Source organism: Littorina saxatilis, linkage group LG12 (genome assembly GCF_037325665.1).
Source record: "Littorina saxatilis isolate snail1 linkage group LG12, US_GU_Lsax_2.0, whole genome shotgun sequence".
In the NCBI taxonomy this organism is placed as follows: domain Eukaryota; kingdom Metazoa; phylum Mollusca; class Gastropoda; order Littorinimorpha; family Littorinidae; genus Littorina; species Littorina saxatilis.
This window is the reverse complement of record NC_090256.1, coordinates 38,556,330-38,570,191: the sequence shown is the minus strand read 5'-3', so window position 1 is coordinate 38,570,191 and position 13,862 is coordinate 38,556,330. Positions and strand designations below refer to the sequence as shown.

Here is a 13,862-nt window from a genome sequence, read left to right as displayed (position 1 = left end):
GTTCATCCATCCATCCGTTCATCCATCCATCCGTTCATCCATCCATCCGTTCATCCATCCATCCGTTCATCCATCCATCCGTTCATCCATCCATCCGTTCATCCATCCATCCGTTCATCCGTCTTTCTTTCTGACGATGTGTCTGTCCAATTAAGCAACCAAACAACAGAGTAGACAACCAATCAACCAACTAGTAGACTCACCAAAACACGCATGCACCCATCGATTCCTTCCTTTTACCCCCCCCCCTTCCCAATAGGTAAGACAATCAATCAAGCAATTACGCTAGCAGCCTCTCGCTCTCTCTCTCTATCTCTCTCAGTCGCTCTCTCTCTGTCTCTCTCTCTGCTTCTCTGTCTGTATATCTGTCTGTATATCTGTCTGTATATCTGTCTGCCTGTCTGTCTTCTTCTATCTCTCTCTGTCTCCCCCTCTCTCTCTCTCCCCCTCTTCCCCTAACTCTCTCTTCCTCCCTCTCTCTCTCTCCTCCTCTCTCTCCCTCCCCACCCCCTCTCTCCCTCTCTCCCTCTCTCTCTCTCTGTCTCTCTCTCTCTCTCTCTCTCTCTCTCTCTCTGTGCTTCTCTGTCTGTATATCTGTCTGCCTGTCTACGTCTGTCTTCTTCTATCTCTCTGTCTTCCTCTCTCTCTCTCTCTCTCTCTCTCTCTCTCTCTTCACCTATCTCTCTCTTCCTCCCTCTCTCTCTCTCCTCCTCTCTCTCCCTCCCCACCCCCTCTCTCCCTCTCTCTCTCTCTCTCTCTCTCTCTCTCTCTCTCTCTCAGCTTCTCTGTCTGTATATCTGTCTGCCTGTCTGTCTTCTTCTATCTCTCTGTCTCCCTCTCTGTCTCCCTCTCTCTCTCTCTCTCTCTCTCTCCTCCTCTCTCTCCCTCCCCACCCCCCTCTCTCCCTCTCTCTCTCTCTCTCTCTCTCTGTGTGTGTGTGTGCTTCTCTGTCTGTATATCTGTCTGCCTGTCTACGTCTGTCTTCTTCTATCTCTCTCTCCCTCCCCCTCTCTCTCTCTCCTCCTCTCTCTCCTCCTCCCTATTTGCCCCCTCTCTCTCCTCCTCTTTCTCTCTCTCTCTCTGCTCTCTCTCTCTCTCTCTCTCTCTCTCTCTCTCTCTCTCTGTGCTTCTCTGTGTGTATATCTGTCTGCCTGTCTGTCTTCTTCTATCTCTCTGTCTTCCTCTCTCTCTCTCTCTCTCTCTCTCTCTCTCTCTCTCTCTCTCCCCCTATCTCTCTGCCTCCCCCCTCTCTCTCCTGCACACTTTAATGCATCCTTCATTCTAACAAGTTCGCACCTATACAAAAAGCTGAATCAGCATTCTCAGTGTCTGGCCTACATACAGAAAACGGTGACCTTAATGTTTGCATACCAGAGATAACGACAACAGATATACGAACTAAAACAAGTTGGTTTTTTATGTGGGTGTGTGTGTTTTCAAACTATGTGCGACCGAGTATAGTTTAAGGCAATTGATTTAGCATATTAAAATAGGTCAATAACAAAGTTAAGCCTACTTAACACAAACACACAAAACACACACACACACACACAAATACAGGAACAAAACAACACCCCCCAAAAACTGCACAGGAAATAGCCAGGCTGGAGATGTCTTGCAAGTGATTCAGTGGAACGTACGATGCTTTGATCCCGTGTAAATTTCGGCCAGAACAGATCTGTGAACGATGATGAACATGATCGCTTACACGAGTAGGCATGTACCTTTTATTATGTCCCGTTAAGTGGCAAACGATTGCGTTTCGTCACTTTTTACTCTGCGTGTGTTGTTCTGTCACATCTCTTCATTTTGGATGCGATTCTGCCACAATTGAAACAGGTACTTCCTTAGAACAAAAAGATATTCTGTTTGGAAGTGTTATCTTATCGGGAAATTTAGCACAGGCATATAATTGTGTAGATGCGCACTGACGGAGGGAGGGAGAGAGAGAGAGAGAGAGAGAGAGAGAGAGAGAGAGAGAGAGAGAGAGAGAGAGAGAGAGAGAGAGAGAGAGAGAGAATTAAATTGAATGGAATTAAAATGAAATTCATTTTTTGAGGTTGACAGAATAAGCAATGCAAAAATGCTTTTTTTCATCCGGCCCTCGCCCATTGTGAGATAACTCAATACTTAGAAGAGAGAGAGAGAGAGAGAGAGAGAGAGAGAGAGAGAGAGAGAGAGAGAGAGAGAGAGAGAGAGAGAAAACCAAAAAAGATGTGAGAAAATGTACAGTTTATTCTTTCAAAAATCATTTTCATTACCACATCGTAGAACCAGAATCATCCAGGCAATCACGATGCATCCAGTTGTGAGTGTGAGTCTCACGTGCTTCGTGGTGACAGCAATGCTGGGGTCAAGTGGTGCCAGTGTCTTGCTGATGGACCTGACCGGTTCCTGGAACGTGTCCAGTGCTGCTAGAGGTGAGTGGATGTCATTATTTCCATTTCAATTTCATTCCCATTACTTTATTTTCCCCCTGCTGGGCAATTCTGATCGCTTCCTCACGATGGAAAGCTAGCAGCAACAAGAGTCGCGCTACCCAGGTGTTTGCGAGGTGTAATCGGCCAACCTGCATTTATGGCAGAATGACCGAGGTACAGGTCTTTTATGTTTCACTGTGGTGACACAGGGGTTGGGCATGAATACTGTCTCCGAGTCTGCACATAAAGTTGACCCATGTCCGTCCCTGCCCGGATTCGAACCCGTTATCAAAGGATCACGTGTCCAGTGCTCTGCCAACTGAGCTACCAGGCCTCCCTTTTTAGTACCTGATAACCAATCCTGTTTTATTCTTGATTTAATTAGTTGTCACATTAGTTTTGCAATTGGGCAGACTGCCAAATACACGTTTATGCTTCATATACTTGTGGTTAACCAAAAATGTATTTTGCTGATTGAAAACTCTTTAACTGTAGTGATTACTACTAATTGGGGAAAAGTAATATTTGCTTCAAGATGAACGGTAAAACAGTGTACTAACGCCCGTACACTCAATATTTCTATTTTGCTGATTAAGAACCCCTAATTGTGAATTGAGACAAACTGAGATTTTTGTTTTTCAGGGATATCAGTCATGGGCCAGGTGCCCGGCAGTATGTATACTGCTCTGATGGAGAACAACGTCATCAAGGATCCATATTACAGGGACAATGACATCAAATTCAGGTGGATTGGACAGGAAAACTGGACTTACACCAGGAATTTTGAAGGTGCGGCATACATAGAGCATGTACATGTATAATGCGTTTTGCAGCCACTATAGTCTGCAGTGATGATCATAAGTTCTGTTACTTAAACATACTGAATCAATCGATCAATCGATCAATCAATCAATCAACCAATCAATCAATCAATCAATCAATCGACCTATCCATCAATCCTTCCTTCCATTCAACCATCCATCCATCCATCCATCCATCCATCCATCCATCCATCCATCCATCAATCAATCAATCAATCAATGGGACTAAGAGCTGCGCATTCCTGCAGCACAACAAATATTTTTAAGTATGGGGATCCAATATTATGTACGTTGCTATATCGAACAACCCTCATTTAACGCTTTTTCCAAAAGAAAATGACCTTTGTTTTAATGAAGGAACCAGGTTTGATATACATAAAATATTGTAGCCGCCACCGGCGACATAACGATGGGTTACTTCCATGTTTATGTTCTGCCAGTATACTAAGTTTCTTCCAGGACACAGGGAACCTGTTTCGCTTCGAAGAAACTATAAAAACATGCAATGCTTTCTCAACATTTGAAGCATCCATTTTGTATAGGCTATATCTGGTGAGTTATCAATCTGTTCCTCCCCATCTGTCATTTCACGGTTTAAAGATTTTTTTTAACCTCAATCCCTCCCAATCCCTCAAACAATGTGTTCTCTTCCCTCTTACAGACATTCATTGGATTTTTGATTTATAGCGAGAAGTGATCTGGAGATGCTCAATGTAACGACCATGATTATGCATATTTCCAGTGGGCAGTGAAATGAGCGGTGCCAAGTCCATACTACTGGTGGCAGAGGGGATAGACACTGTGTCCACTGTCTTCATCAACGGGCGGCAGGTGGCCACAACCAATGACATGTACATCCGATACACTTGGGACGTCAAACCCTACTTGCAGGTACAGGAACTAAAATGGGGATTCCACTGTTCAGTGTTTTGGAACATCCATGTGCTTTTAGATTGTGGACCCAGCTACAGTGGGAGAGGCCCAGTCAGCCAGATAACAACTCCCGCAGTCGTTTGCTGATGACCTCACCGACATACTCCAGCAATCGTTTGCTGATGACCTCACCGACATACTCCAGCAATCGTTTGCTGATGACCTCACCGACAGACTCCAGCAATCGTTTGCTGATGACCTCACCGACAGACTCCAGCAGCTCCAGACCAGAAGTGTCTCAATGACAGCAATGCTTTGTTAATTCGCTGTCAGATGTGAGACCATTACATGGGTCCTTGTTGTTATGGATACTCCCCAACATTTATTTTGCCTTTCTACCATTCTTAAGGCTGTCCTTAACTGAGACCGAAGTCAACTTTGCCTACACGTCGATGAGTATTTTTACCGAAAAATCAGTGCAGAGCTTCGTCCAGCAACCTTTGTGAAGTAGACTTCACGAAGACGACTTCGCCGACTTAATATTAGGCTTTAAGGACCCTCCTCAACATTATTTTAGCCTCTCTGCCTCTAAGACACCAGTCCCTAATTTCAGCATGAGAAAGCAGAAAACCTTACACAATAAATGTTTTGTTGTTGTGTTATTCAGACAGGACAGAATAGCATCAGCCTGGTCTTCCAGTCGGCAGTGGACTACGCGGCAAAAGAGGCGGCGAGCTACCCCTACACAGTGACCCCTGTGTGCCCCCAGCCCGCACAGAACGGGGTCTGTCACGCCAACTTCATCCGCAAAGAACCCTGCTCCTTCTCCTGGGACTGGGGGCCGGCTTTTCCCACCCAGGGTATATGGTGGGTGCATACCATTGTTGAGGGTGATGATAAGTGTTTTTTAACGCCCTCACGGTAAAACCATTAGGGGCATGTTCCCGGGTGTGACGCCGACTTAAGATGGTAAAGAAAAGGAAAAAAAAGAAGAATATATAAGAGATGAGGAAACAGAGCCATTGTTGAGGCTAAGAAATAACTCTGTTTATATTGTTTGTTTGTTTGTTTATTTGGTGTTTAACGTCGTTTTCAACCACAAAGGGTTATATTGCGACGGGGAAAGGGGGAAGATGGGATAGAGCCACTTGTCAATTGTTTCTTGTTCACAAAAGCACTAATCAAAAATTTGCTCCAGGGGCTTGCAACGTAGTACAATATATTACCTTACTGGGAGAATGCAAGTTTCCAGTACAAAGGACTTAACATTTTTTACATACTGCTTGACTAAAATCTTTACAAAAATTGACTATATTCTATACAAGAAACATTTAACAAGGGTAAAAGGAGAAACAGAATCCGTTAGTCGCCTCTTACGACATGCTGGGGAGCATCGGGTAAATTCTTCCCCCTAATGGCGTATCAAAGAATTGTAATCATTGATGAAATGAGGCAACTTTGGTGTCAAAGTGAATAACGACCTCCCAAAGCAAATCTCAGAAAAGAGGACGAAAGTCGCTTGTTCATTTCAATGCTTGTTGTTTTCTCAGCTGCCTGGAGATTGGTTCTGCACAACTCTCACATACTCTTGTTGCAACGCTTACGTCCCTTTGTTTTTCATATCCGACAGCTCCAATAGCTCAGCTTGCCTCATCTTCAAGGAGTACAACTCTCCCACAGTCAGCAAACCCCCAAAGTGTAATTTGCCGAGTTCGTCTATTGACGATTGTAATTGTTGATTTACGACTCCATCCGTTCGGCTTAGTATGCAGATGATACTGCCTGTGTGCAATAAAGAAGACCACAACAAAAAGACCAAATAAAAGAGAAAAAAACACTGTACCAAATCTGATATATGCTAGGTATTCTTGCATCCGCCCCCCCCCTCCACCCACACAAATACACTTATACGCAGACATACAAGCGGAGGAACAGACACCGAAACACGCAAATGACGCGTTTCGTGATATTTTAGAATAAATTGATTTCTTTTCCAGGAAGCCTATCTTTCTACAATCGTTTACCTCGGCAATTATTGACATGGCAACCGTTGAAGTGATGCCTGGTACGTATTGATATTTATTGGTCTGTTCGTCTGTCTGTCTGTAGGTTTTTCATTCCTCGACTCTCACTCTCTTTCTCCATATTTTTGTCTCTTCCTGTCTCGGTCACGCAGTATGAGTGTGTGTATTTGTATGTGTGTGTGTGTGTGTGTGTGTGTGTGTGTGTGTGTGTGTGTGTGTGTGTGTGTATGTGTGTGTGTGTGTGCGCAGAAAACAAAACTAGAACACAGCTAGGGGCAACGTCCGTGAGCATATATACAACAAGAATAATAATAAGAAGAAGAACAACAACAACAAAACAAAAACAACAAAAACAAAAACAACAACAACAACAACAAAAACAACAACAAAATCACTAAACTCACAGTGAGGTTTGCAAAAGTGTGTGCCTCCGCAAGATTTTAGTTGTCAGGACTGGGAGTTTTTGTTTCTTTCTTCCCCATCTCGTCATTAAAAACTAACAACAGTAAATTAAAGAGACAAGAACAGACAAAATCCCACACATGTTCAATTTCTTTAACAGATTCCACAGGCAAGGGCTGGGTGCTGAGGACCAAGACTTATTTCAACGTCAGCAGCGGTCAGTCGGTCAAGGGTCAGTTGAAGGTCACACTGGAGGCCACTGGCATCTCTGAGTCACACAGCGTCACTGTGTCCGCTGACCGCAACTGGGCCGCGTTTGACCTGACCGTGCCACAGGTCAGAGACCACTGTCAATGGTGGTGATGGTGGAGGTGGTGGTGGTGGTGGTGATACTGATGATGATAATGATGTTGGTGGTGATAATGGTGATGATGATGACAACGACGGCGACATCGACGACGACGATGACGATGACGACGATGCTGCTGCTGCTGCTGCTGCTGTTGCTGATTGTGTTGATTACATCACGAAAACAGAAACAACAACAACAACAACAACAACAATAACAACAACAACGTCAACAACAACAACAACAACAACAATATTATTTGTCAAAGATAATTAATGTGTATGTTATCTAAGACCAAGTCTTATACTTCAGACTCTAGCCGAAGAATATTTTTTTTAAACTTGAATAAGACATGTGTATTTGTCAGACTATTGTGTTTAAGAATTCAATTTTTCCTTTCAATAAAAAGGAAAAATCTTGTTGTATTTTTCAGAGTGCAAATGTTAAGCGATGGTGGCCAAATGGTTACGGCGAACAGAGTCTGTACTACGTCAGTTTCGTGTTCGTGGGCACTGACCAAGACATATCATTTCGCCAGCTTCGTGTGGGTTTTCGCACCATAGAATTGGTGGAGGACCCAGTTTCATCTGATCCCAGTCACGGTGAGTGCAGAGAATGACAGGAAGACACAAGAAAGAAACAAAATAGCAAACAACTACTGCAAAACACGCCCATGAAATAACTCAAAGCTAACAAAAACGCAAACAAAACAAAACGCAAAGACACACGCACGCACGCAGGCATGCAGGCATGCACACACACACACACACACACACACACACACACACACACACACACACACACACACACACACACACACACACACGCACATTATTTTGTAAAGAACTGTTTGTAAAGCCCCCTGATACTGCGATTTGGCGGTGAATAACGCTATATATAAACATTGTTATTTTTATCATCTCCTTTTTGCAGGGCTTACTTTTTACTTCCTGGTCAACGGATACCCGATCTTCCTGAAGGGAACGAACTGGATCCCGGCAGACAGTTTCCAGGAACGCATCACCAAGGATCGTCTTCGCTCTCTCTTGAAGTCGGCTGCTGAAGCCCACATCAACGGCATGAGAGTGTGGGGTGGAGGGGTAGGTTCAGTTATCCCGGGTTTGAAGGAGAGAGGAGGGGACTAGTCAGGGCTCCCGAAAGTGCGCGTCCCTGCGTCCTACACGCACTAGCAGCCGAAAACACGTACTAGAAATGTATGGAGGGGGTCCCGGGACGCACTAAACTTTAAAAGAGCGGGTCCTGGGACGCACTCAATTTCCTTTATCGTGCGTACCGTATATAGTTTTTCAGACTGCAATCTTCAGCTATTGTACACAGCACACTATGCGTGACCACAATGTGTTATAAGTTCACCGGGACTTTTCGGCTTTTGGACCCTTGGGACCCTCTAAAATTCTGCAGTGGGGGTCCATGGACCCTCTAAAATTCTGCAGTGGGGGTCCATGGACCCTCTAAAATTCTGCAGTGGGGGTCCATGGACCCTCTAAAATTCTGCAGTGGGGGTCCATGGACCCTCTAAAATTCTGCAGTGGGGGTCCATGGACCCTCTAAAAATTAAAAGTGGGGGTCCCGGGACCCTCTAAGAGGGGCGTCCGTGGGGAGCCCTGCTAGTCATACATCTGCTTAAAATGTCGCAGGTGTAAGTGCCTTTCTCAAAAGCAAGAAGGGTTAATCTGGGGAGCTGAGAAACAAAGGGAAGTAAGAGCTCTAAATGCATACGGCGTGTGCAATAGAGCGACATTTATGCGGAACCAATCTCCTGGCACCTGAGAGAATAACAAGCATTGACATGAACGAGCGACTTTCATCCTCATTTGATTTTAATTAATTAATTAATATCATTTTGATTAATTAATTTAATGTAATATGGGGAACGTTTAATAAAAAAATATAATGCAGAACATTCACGATCGGGGAAGGTAATAAAGGCAGCGAGAGAGAGGCGATGTGCCCCCTCCCCCTTCCCTCCCATCTTCTTAAAAAACTGGCGTCGAAAACATTAAGATCTCTGACATCTCACTAGCTCTCAACGTCGGCAAGGTTATGGGCCTAAAATAATCTTGTTTCAGGTGTATGAATCTGACGACTTCTACGACTTGACAGACGAGATGGGAATCCTCATCTGGCAAGACCTCATGTTCTCGGACGCTCTCTACCCGACTGACGAGGACTTCTTATCCCTTGTAAGGCGAGAAGTCAGGTATCAGGTGAGTGATTTTGTGAAGATATTCAAAGATTCTCATATTTGCACATTTCTTGGGAATTCGGGTCGCTTCCCCCCAGTGGAAAGCTAGTAGCAACGGCAAACGGCCACACACGCAGTCCACAAACGCGGAAGATCTGCCTTCATGTTCAGACACAGACGTTACGAAGCAGATACCAAATATGAACATTCTGATTTCTGTACGGACGGGTCCTTTGTGTCTAAAAATAATGTATGAAAACTCACTGTTCAAACCTAGAGTAGCTTCCCTTTCTCCCACTGTCCGTATGTTCTGGTATGTGACATCTGTGGTTCTTCTGTCTATTGTATCGTCTGTCTTCTTCTTTTTTCTGCTTAGTTTTGCTTAATGTTTACCCGAAGAAGACTGATATGGTCGAAACAGTTTTAATTGTAACTGCCTCGTCTTTGTTCACATGTGAGTACATCAGATTGTTTTGGTCTTTTAAAAATAATGTCGTAACTGACACCTTTGTCTGAGAGGACAGCAAGACACCTTTAATAGAAGTATTTGCTGTTGAATTCCAGGTGAGAAGACTAATGCATCGTCCCTCCATCTTGCTGTGGTCTGGGAACAACGAAAATGAAGGCATAGTACGCAACAAGTAAGCGTGTGATGCAGACTGCAGAAAGATAAGGATAAAGATAATGATAGGGTATCATAATAATTATAGTCCTGTGAGGGTATCCTCATTGAAAGTCGGGCTGTTTTCACACTTGGGAAAGTGAGCTGCCATATATTTAGTACGGAGCTAACCTTTGTTTTGTTGCTTTTTCTTGCATTCGTGTGTCTCCGTTTCCAAGCCCCTTAGAAGGTTTGGTTACGTGGAGTAACATCTTAAACTCAAAGACCAACACAACTGGCCTTGATACTGAACGATTGAGGGACGTAATTATGACTTTATTCAGTTATTCTGCAGAAAAGACAAATGCTGGAGAAAACCCGTTCTTTTCTGCAGCATTTCTGCATAATGTCATCTTTCGCCTAAGCAACGTTTTTTTTTCTGCAGCAAAACATTTTACTGCAGTAAAATTGAAATCGAGAATGTTGCAGTAAAACGGTGCTGTTGTTTTACTGCAGAAAACCTGTTTTCATTTTTTTCTGCAGCATTTTGTACTGGCTCTTGGCGGATTATGACACTATTCAGTTATTCTGGAGAAAAACCGAAATGCTGGAGAAAAACTGTCTTTTCTGCAGCATTTCTGCATAATGTCATCTTTCGCCGAAGCAACGTTTTTTACTGCAGTAAAACAGTTTTTCTGAAGCATAATGTTTACTTGGTTTTCTGCAGCATTATTGCGATTAACGTTTTCTTCAGAATAGTCTGTGACAGTTTTTCTGGAGAAAAACAAACGACCTTGTAAAGTAGCGTTTGTATTCGTCGCCCCCTGGGATAGTCAGACAGACAAAATACATTCGTGTCACGCACAACTATTGGTAATTTTGGATGATTCCATCTCTCGACAGAGGGGGGCTCGCGTGCTCCAACATTATAATGAGCCAGTACAAAATGCTGCAGAAAAAGTGTAAACAGGTTTTCTGCAGTAAAACAACATCACCGTTTTACTGCAGCATTCTTGATTTCAATTTTACTGCAGTAAAACTGTTTTACTGCAGAAAAAAACGTTGCTCTCGCGAAAGATGACATTATGCAGAAATGCTGCAGAAACAAACAGTTTTTCTCCAGCATTTCTGTTTTTCTGCACAATAACTAAATAAAGTCATAATCCGCTAAGGATACGTAATGCTTTACCCATATCACCAAAGAAAATTTGAAGCTGGCGAACTTGTCACAGCTAGACACAATTTGATAAACCGAGAGACTTGTAAGCAGTTACAAGTTTGGACCCTAATTTAGACCGAAATAGTCACAATAACGCAGAGTTGACTTTTTCTTCTACATTATTTTACCGGAACTCATTCTTTCAGGGATAGGCAACTCTTAAAACTCTAACCAGAGTAAGCTCCCTTCCGTTGTATTTTTTTTTCATGATTGAGAAATGCAGAGCAACACATTAATTCGGCGTGTGGAAACATCTGTTTTTTTTGTAAACTGTCGTTAAAACGTTCGCCCGCTGCAAATGTAAAGCTCTCTCTCTTTTCTCTCTCTCTCTCTCTCTCTCTCTCTCTCTCTCTCTCTCTCTCTCTCTCTCTCTCTCTCTCTCTCTCTCTTTCTCTCTCCCTCCCTTCCCCTCGATCCCCTCTCTTTATAACAGTTCAAACCATGAGATGTTCATTCTCTCACGACTAGCCAGGCGGACTACACGACCTACTACAACAACTACCTCAAGACCATCATTCCCAAAGTGACAGCAGCACCCCCCCCCCCCCACAACCTCTCATCCCACTCTCCCCCCTCTCCCCCTCTCTCTCACTACCAGCTCAAATCATTAGACTTTCGTTCTCTCAGGGCTGGCCAGGCGAACTACACGACGTACTACAACGACTACATCACGCTGTACATCAAGACGATCCTGCCCATAATGACTGCAGAAAACCCAAACCCTTTCTCCACGTCCACCCTCCCTCTCTCTCTCCCTCTCTCTCACTACCAGCTCAAATCATTAGACTTTCGTTCTCTCAGGGCTGGCCAGGCGAACTACACGACGTACTACAACGACTACATCACGTTGTACATCAAAACCATCATGCCCATAGTGACTGCAGAAAATCCAAACCGTGTCTTCGTGCCTTCAAGCCCCAGCAACGGCAAAGAAACGGCTTCTGAGGGATACGTCGCCAAGGACCCCAGATCTGAATTTTATGGGGATAGTGAGTGTGATTTGACAGGTCTGATTGAAGATAAAGCAAAGAAATCCATACAAACTAACTAAACAAATATTAGAAAGGAGAAAGAGAAAAAAAGAAAACGAGAAAAAAGAAGATATTTGACCTAACAAGTCTGGCAAATACAGGCAGGTGTGGTTGAATGACATTTTTATTTGCATTTAATGTTCCTAATCTTTATATTTCATTCCTATTTATAAAAAAAAACTACCACCACACACCCCATAACACTCCAACAACCAAAAACAACCAAATATTAATAAGGAGGTATGCGTTTAGTGTAAAAGAAAAGGGTAGTTCAATTTACCAGATACATTTGGCACCACAGAGGAAAGTTGTAAACTAAAATTTTGACGTCCTGTAATTCTGAAGAGAATACAAAATGAGTAGTTTTGCTGACATACACGAAATTATAGCTGATGCAAATAGACTGATAAATCACAAATAGAGATTTGTTTTCATCGAATATAAATTGTTTTGTAAATTAACTTGTCGTCAACAGACTACCATAAAACCCGTTTGAGTTGAATGATACTAAGGCAAAAAAAAAAGTCTGTTTACGGTAACATAGGCAAAAAAATAGGGTCAGTAGGTTGGGATTTGTTTTATTTTTTTTCCAAAAAATTATATTTTTAAGCTATTTTGCCAAAAAACAAAGACCTTTTTTATTTTATTTTTTTTTTTTTTCCCCCCAAATGCAAAAAAAAGAGTCTAGGGTCGCGCGAAAAAATAGGGTCGGTCGGGATACCGTAAACAGACTATTTTTTGTGTGTGCCTAATGTCCACTTTCTCATTCTTTACAACAGCAAAAACTTTAAAAAATCAAAACATGTGCAGCTCATTTCTACGACTACTCTATGGATGAGTGGAAGACTGACAAGTTCCCCATCCCGCGATTGACCTCCGAGTACGGTGCCGAGGCGTGGTGCAACTTTGACACGCTGCTGAGTGTGTTGGAATCCTCCGACTTGTCCTACAACTCTTCTCAGGCGTTCCACAGACAGCACCACCCCGATGGTGAGTTCAGGGTGGTGCGTTGGTTGTTCAGTGTATTGTGTTTTGGGGTGAGTGTTTGGGGTGAGGGTGGGTTTGTGGGTGTGGGGTGTGAGGGGTATGTTTTTGTGTATGTGTGACTGTATATATGTTACAGGCAAGTTGGGAAACCAGGCATTTCCGGAAATGACTACCGAAAAGTAGTCATTTACGGAAATGACTGATTCACTCGGTCATTTCAGGAAATGCCTAAAGTTTAGCTGGATATTTTAGTCATTTCCAGTAATGACTGAAATTAGCTGTTAGGCATTTCCAGAAATGCCTGACACACAAACTCTTGATCAATCGAAACGCACGCACGCACGTGTACAATAAGAATGAAAAGGGTTATAAATATGTACCAGATTTTAATGTTATTATCTGTCAGATTAAAAGGTAGATAAAAGAATAATAACAAAATGAAATACTAAAATACACACATTTTCATGTAGATTTGAGTGTTAATTACTCTTCTGTTCATTTGTTTTTGCATGCCAGGCTTTAGTGGCATAATGCTTTACGTTCAGAGCATTTGCACTGTGCACTTTAGGAATGGAAATGGTTATAAATATGTGCAAGAATTTAAAATGTAGATAAAATGTAGAGCAATGAATAAAACACACACACACCAACACACACACACACACACACACACACACATACACCAACACACACACACACACACACACACACACACACACATACACACATAGTTTGAGTACCAGGCATTCTTCTGTTCATTTGTTTTTGCATGTCAGGCTTTGGTGGCAACGACTGTTGCAGAGTACTTTACGTTTGAAGCATTTACACCTATTTGTTTGACACTTTTTCCCCCCAGAGCAGTTGCATTTGGTAAAGCCCTGTCCTCCACTCAAGGAATTTTGAACAACTGCCTCGCGGACACTGACCTG

The 13,862-nt window shown here is 43.1% G+C and overlaps 1 protein-coding gene across 1 annotated transcript in view; it reads left to right on the top strand.

Annotated features, from left to right (window-relative positions):
* The first annotated feature begins 1,271 nt into the window (after positions 1-1,271).
* LOC138981884 (beta-mannosidase-like) overlaps positions 1,272-13,862 on the top strand; it is a 21,151-nt gene continuing 8,560 nt past the window's right edge. The window contains exons 1-13 of the mRNA XM_070355026.1: positions 1,272-1,839; positions 2,272-2,420; positions 3,063-3,209; positions 3,984-4,132; positions 4,782-4,981; positions 6,112-6,179; positions 6,701-6,876; positions 7,323-7,491; positions 7,823-7,989; positions 8,980-9,117; positions 9,660-9,736; positions 11,717-11,904; positions 12,757-12,936. Of these exons, the coding sequence (XP_070211127.1) occupies positions 2,297-2,420; positions 3,063-3,209; positions 3,984-4,132; positions 4,782-4,981; positions 6,112-6,179; positions 6,701-6,876; positions 7,323-7,491; positions 7,823-7,989; positions 8,980-9,117; positions 9,660-9,736; positions 11,717-11,904; positions 12,757-12,936 (1,783 nt within the window). The 5' untranslated portion in view covers positions 1,272-1,839; positions 2,272-2,296. The remainder of the gene's footprint in view (positions 1,840-2,271; positions 2,421-3,062; positions 3,210-3,983; positions 4,133-4,781; positions 4,982-6,111; positions 6,180-6,700; positions 6,877-7,322; positions 7,492-7,822; positions 7,990-8,979; positions 9,118-9,659; positions 9,737-11,716; positions 11,905-12,756; positions 12,937-13,862) is intronic.